The following is a 5,858-nucleotide window of genomic DNA, read 5'->3' as shown; positions in this document are numbered from 1 at the left end:
TTGGAGTTTGAACCCTTTATATTTGCTCGCACAATATGTACGAAATGTCAGAGGGATGGACGCTAGACTGGTTTTCTTGGTGACTCTCGCTTATTTTTGTAAACATTAGTAATACTAATTTAGTATTGCATTTGATTCCTTGAAGGTCATGCGTTCCTGCTTTCATTCGTGAAGTTTTTCACGCGTATCTCTTGGATGGGATCACGGTATACCCCGAGAGGGTGAAATTTTACGTATATCACTAGTTCATACATTTTTCCGAGTAGTAGATGATATTTCCTCCGTGTGGACAATATTTGTCTTTCTTTGCTAGTTTGGATGTACACCCTAATATTTTTCAGTATATGTATGGATATCATTACTTTCATGTCTTTGGAACAAGTTAAAAGTGTTATAATTTGAAGACTGCTATAAAACACGTTTAGTGACTGGGCGACGCGTCAAGAGCCCATAAGTTTCAACAAATACAGGTTTCAAGCAGGAGAAGAAGAAGAACAACACGTGGTCAGTGACACTTCGCGCTTGCCATTAAAACTATACTTCGGTTTAAAAACCTTGAAGACAGGGCGAAACACAACGCGATCACTCCTGATGTGAATGCTTGCTAAGTATTTCTGCGATTTATTATAGCTCCGTGTATTGAATTGCCGTGTCTGTGTGTGTGCGTGCGCGCTGCCTCTATCTTCGAGGATCGTAGTTATGGTGTTATTGTTGAATGAAGTTTGAAACTTGCATCGAAAGAGAAAAATGCCTGCCCGTGTGTTGCTTGTTGGTTCTGGAATTACCAGTTCATTAACAAGTACTTTCATTAAAAAGAAAGTGAAAGATTCTCTGTATTTGGAAGTATGGGACAAAGCTAAAGGAGTTGGGGGAAGAATGAGCACAAGCAGAAGCACTACGTGCATCTCCTCTAAGGTCGATCTAGGTGCTCAGTACATTACTGCTTTACCTGAAGAATTTTTGAAAAACCAAGAACTTTACGAATCTTTACTTTCCAGTAATGTACTCGAGCCTTTAAATGCTAATGTGGAAGGGATGAAATTATTTCCTGCAGGAACGAAGCATTTTGTTGCTCCAAACGGTATGAATTCGGTAGTACGGCACTTCTTGCAATACGACGAAATTAAATTTGAACACCATGTTACTGCCATCTCACAACATGAAAATAAAGTACTTGTTCAGACTAAAGGCGGAGACAAAGATCTATTCGATGCAGTAATTTTAACTATGCCTGTACCTCAGATATTGGAGATAACAAAGGGAATGCCATTACATTCAGAGTTATTAAATGCCCTAAAACGTGTAAGATATAGTTCACGTTATGCTTTAGGATTGTTTTATGATACTCCCAACACTGCCTTCAATGTACCTTGGGATGCAAAGTACATTGATAATTGTGTCTTTCGATTTATAGCATTTGATAACAGGAAACGTAACCGTAAATATGAACCAGATGCTTGTGTGTTCCATACTTCGGTACGTTATGGATATGAAAATATTGACTGTAGTATTGAAGATATGAAAGAAAAACTTTTGGATCATGTTAAGCAAATGTTTCCTACATGGCCTAAACCTGTACATGTCAAATGCCAGAAGTGGCGTTACTCGCAGGTTATAGAACCGTATTTGAATAAACCAGGATATGTCGTTCTCGCATCCAGTCCTCTAGTGCTTGCTGGTGGTGATGGTTTCATCGAGTCTAACTTCAGTGGGTGTCTCTTTTCTGCATCAAAGTTGGCAGAAGTTGCTGTTGACATGATCAACTCTATATAGGGCAGACTGATGTCTCTTCAAATGTTGTGTAATTTTAGTGCAGAAGATCATCTAACTCAAATGTAGTAAACAGTGTTAAAATTGAATTGTTTGTAGAGTTTTGGTATACCTTAACCTTGAAACCAGTGATGTTCATATACTGACACACTCGACTTCATCAGCTTGACTGCAAAATAAGAAATTTTCATCTTAATATGCCAAACAAAACTGCCAAAGAAATCATTAATTCAGCATTACGATTCTACTCTATACATATCCTGTATAAATCATTCAAAGCAACTCCCCTATGCGAACACTTGAAGGGTGATTTATTTTGAATTTTTCTGCAACCTTTCATACTTAATTTCACAGGACTGTTTAAACAGAAATAAAAAATCATGTCTTTTGGTCCCAAAACACACTGAATTCCAAGGTTACCTCATTATTATAATGATATAGATTATTGTGTTTCCTGAACTATCGACAAGGATATCTGAAACAAACAAAAAAAAATTCTTACCATTTTAAATTATCAAACTATCATATTTTTGTGTAACTATATGTCACACTATAGGAGATAATTTTATATGTAGGGTAGTTTAGGGATGATCCAGCTCCTTAGATCTCAGAGAATTAGAGTAGGCGAAGCTTTACCTGACCCTGTAATAATTAAGAGGGGAATTCCTCAAGGCAGTATTATTGGACCTTTGTTTTCTTATATATATATAAATGATATCAGTAAAGAATTGGAATCAGAGTAAGGCTTATTGCAGATGAAGTTATTCTGTATAGAGTAATAAATAAGTCACAAGATTGTGAGCAACTGCAAAATGACCTCGATAATTTTGTGAGATGGACAGCAGGCAATGGTACGATGATAAATGGAGTTAAAAGGCAGGTTCTGAGATTCACAAATAGGAAAAGTCCTGTCAGTTTTAATTACTGCATTGATGGGGGTGAAAGTTCCGTATGGGGATCACTTTAAGTACCTAGGTGTTAATATAAGAAAGATCTTCATTGGTGTAATCACATAAATGGGATTGTAAATAAAGGGTACAGATCTCTGCACATGGTATGAGGGTGTTTAGGGGTTGTAGTAATAAGGATGTAAATGAAAGGGCATATGGTTCATGTTTGTGGGTTACTGTAGTCACGTCCTAGTTCGTGAACCATGGGTAACGGCTGAGTGGCCTAGTAAGTGGTCCTGAGAGACGGGATACCAGTTGCTATGGAATGGGAGTGGGCATCTCGGATATATTCTGAGTCGTGGCCCTCCTTGTGCTCAGGCGGCTAGAACTATACAATTCACCGGTGGTCCATAACCCGTTAGAGGAGAGATCCTCACTTGGACTATGTGCAAGTAGGGCAGCCTCCTGCTTCATGAATTTACCAAGCTCAGAACACTTTAAGCAAGCCTCGGACCTATGGGAGTAATGGAGTCCCACTCCCATTTGACAGGTGAGGGACTCCTTGGAAACAACTTGGCGAACGAAATGGAATTCGATGGGGAGCTATCAATATTAATGGGGCTTATGGAAAAAAGAAGGTAGAACTGGCTGAGTCAGCAAAGAGGATGCATCTGGATGTGCTAGGAGTAAGTGATATTCGGGTAAGGGGAGATAATGAGGAAGATATAGGAGATTATAAAGTGTACTTGACGGGTGTTAGAAAGGGAAGGGCAGAGTCTGGGGTAGGTCTCTTTACCAGGAATACCATTGCACGCATCATAGTTTCTGTTAGGCACGTAAATGAGCGAATGATGTGGGTAGATTTGTTAGTGGGAGGAATTAGGACAAGAATTGTGTCCGTGTATTCACCATGTGAGGGTGCAGATGAGGATGTTGACAAGTTTTATGAAACATTGAGTGACATTGTGGTCAGGGTCAACAGCAAGGATAGAATAGTGCTAATGGGCGATTTCAATGCGAGAGTTGGGAATAGAACTGAAGGATACGAAAGGGTGATTGGTAAATGTGGGGAAGATATGGAAGCTAATGGGAATGGGAAGCGTTTGCTGGACTTCTGTGCTAGTATGGGTTTAGCTGTTACGAATACATTCTTCAAGCATAAGGCTATTCACCGCTACACATGGGAGGCTAGGGGTACCAGATCCATCATAGACTATATCGTAACAGACTTTGAATTCAGGAAATCTGATAGGAATGTACGAGTTTTTCGCGGATTTTTCGATGATACAGACCACTATCTGATCTGTAGTGAACTAAGTATCTCTAGGCCTAGGGTAGAGAAAGTGAAATCTGTCTGCAAACGAATAAGGGTAGAAAGTCTCCAGGACGAGGAAATTAGACAGAAGTACATGGATATGATTAGTGAGAAGTTTCAAACAGTAGACAGTAAGCAGGTTCAGGATACAGAAAGTGAATGGGTGGCATACAGGGATGCTGTAATAGAAACAGCAAGGGAATGCCTAGGAACAACTGTGTGTAAAGATGGGAAAAGGCGAACATCTTGGTGGAATGATGAAGTGAGAGCAGCCTGTAAACGTAAAAAAAAGGCTTATCAGAAATGGCTCCAAACAAGGGCCAAGGCAGACAGTGATTGGTACGTAGATGAAAGAAACAGAGCGAAACAAATAGTTGTTGAATCCAAAAAGAAGTCATGGGAAGATTTTGGTAATAACCTGGAAAGGCTAGGTCAAGCAGCAGGGAAACCTTTCTGGACAGTAATAAAGAATCTTAGGAAGGGAGGGAAAAAGGAAATGAACAGTGTTTTGAGTAATTCAGGTGAACTCATAATAGATCCCAGGGAATCAATGGAGAGGTGGAGGGATTATTTTGAACATCTTCTCAATGAAAAAGGAAATCATCATGGTGGTGTTGCAAACAGCCAAGCTCATGGAGAGGAGGAAAAGGATGTTGGTGAAATTATGCTTGAGGAAGTGGAAAGGATAGTAAATAAACTCCATTGTCATAAGGCAGCAGGAATAGATGAAATTAGACCTGAAATGGTGAAGTACAGTGGGAAGGCAGGGATGAAATGGCTTCATAGAGTAGTAAAATTAGCGTGGAGTGTTGCTAAGGTACCTTCAGATTGGACAAAAGCAGTAATTGCACCTATCTATAAGCAAGGGAACAGGAAGGATTGCAACAACTATCGAGGTATCTCATTGATTAGTATACCAGGCAAAGTATTCACTGGCATCCTGGAAGGGAGGGTGCGATCACTCGTTGAGAGGAAGTTGGATGAAAACCAGTGTGTTTTCAGACCACAGAGAGGCTGTCAGGATCAGATTTTCAGTATGCGCCAGGTAATTGAAAAATGCTACGAGAGGAATAGGCAGTTGTGTTTATGTTTCGTAGATCTAGAGAAAGAATATAACAGGGTACCGAGGGAAAAGATGGTCGCCATACTGGGGGACTATGGAATTAAAGGAAGATTATTAAAATCAATCAAAGGCATTTATGTTAATAATTGGGCTTCAGTGAGAATTGATGGTAGAATGAGTTCTTGGTTCAGGGTACTTACAGGAGTTAGACAAGGCTGTAATCTTTCACCTTTGCTGTTCGTAGTTTACATGGATCATCTGCTGAAAGGTATAAAATGGCAGGGAGGGATTCAGTAAGGTGGAAATGTAGTAAGCAGTTTGGCCTATGCTGACGACTTGGTCTTAATGGCAGACTGTGCCGAAAGCCTGCAGTCTAATATCTTGGAACTTGAAAATAGGTGCAATGAGTATGGTATGAAAATTAGCCTCTCGAAGACTAAATTGATGTCAGTAGGTAAGAAATTCAACAGAATCGAATGTCAGATTGGTGATACAAAGCTAGAACAGGTCGATAATTTCAAGTATTTAGGTTGTGTGTTTTCCCAGGATGGTAATATAGTAAGTGAGATTGAATCAAGGTGTAGTAAAGCTAATGCAGTGAGCTCGCAGTTGCGATCAGCAGTATTCTGTAAGAAGGAAGTCAGCTCCCAGACGAAACTATCTTTACATCGGTCTGTTTTCAGACCAACTTTGCTTTACGGGAGCGAAAGCTGGGTGGACTCAGGATATCTTATTCATAAGTTAGAAGTAACAGACATGAAAGTAGCGAGAATGATTGCTGGTACAAACAGGTGGGAACAATGGCAGGAGGGTACTCGGA

General features: G+C 39.9%; 1 protein-coding gene across 1 annotated transcript; it reads left to right on the top strand.

The window, feature by feature from the left end:
• The first annotated feature begins 222 nt into the window (after positions 1 to 222).
• Positions 223 to 1,859, top strand: LOC136863253 (renalase-like). Its single transcript, XM_068225890.1, has one exon. It carries the CDS (start codon positions 748 to 750, stop codon positions 1,771 to 1,773), a length of 1,026 nt encoding a protein of 341 aa, XP_068081991.1. The 5' UTR covers positions 223 to 747; the 3' UTR covers positions 1,774 to 1,859.
• The last annotated feature ends 3,999 nt before the right edge of the window (positions 1,860 to 5,858 follow it).

Source organism: Anabrus simplex, chromosome 2 (genome assembly GCF_040414725.1).
Source record: "Anabrus simplex isolate iqAnaSimp1 chromosome 2, ASM4041472v1, whole genome shotgun sequence".
NCBI classification, from domain to species: Eukaryota; Metazoa; Arthropoda; class Insecta; order Orthoptera; family Tettigoniidae; genus Anabrus; species Anabrus simplex.
This window is presented reverse-complemented; position numbering and strand designations above follow the sequence as displayed.

Coding starts and splice junctions, on each gene's coding strand:
- LOC136863253 (XM_068225890.1), top strand. CDS start 748: ATGCCTGCCCGTGTGTTGCTTGTTGGTTCTGGAATTACCAGTTCATTA.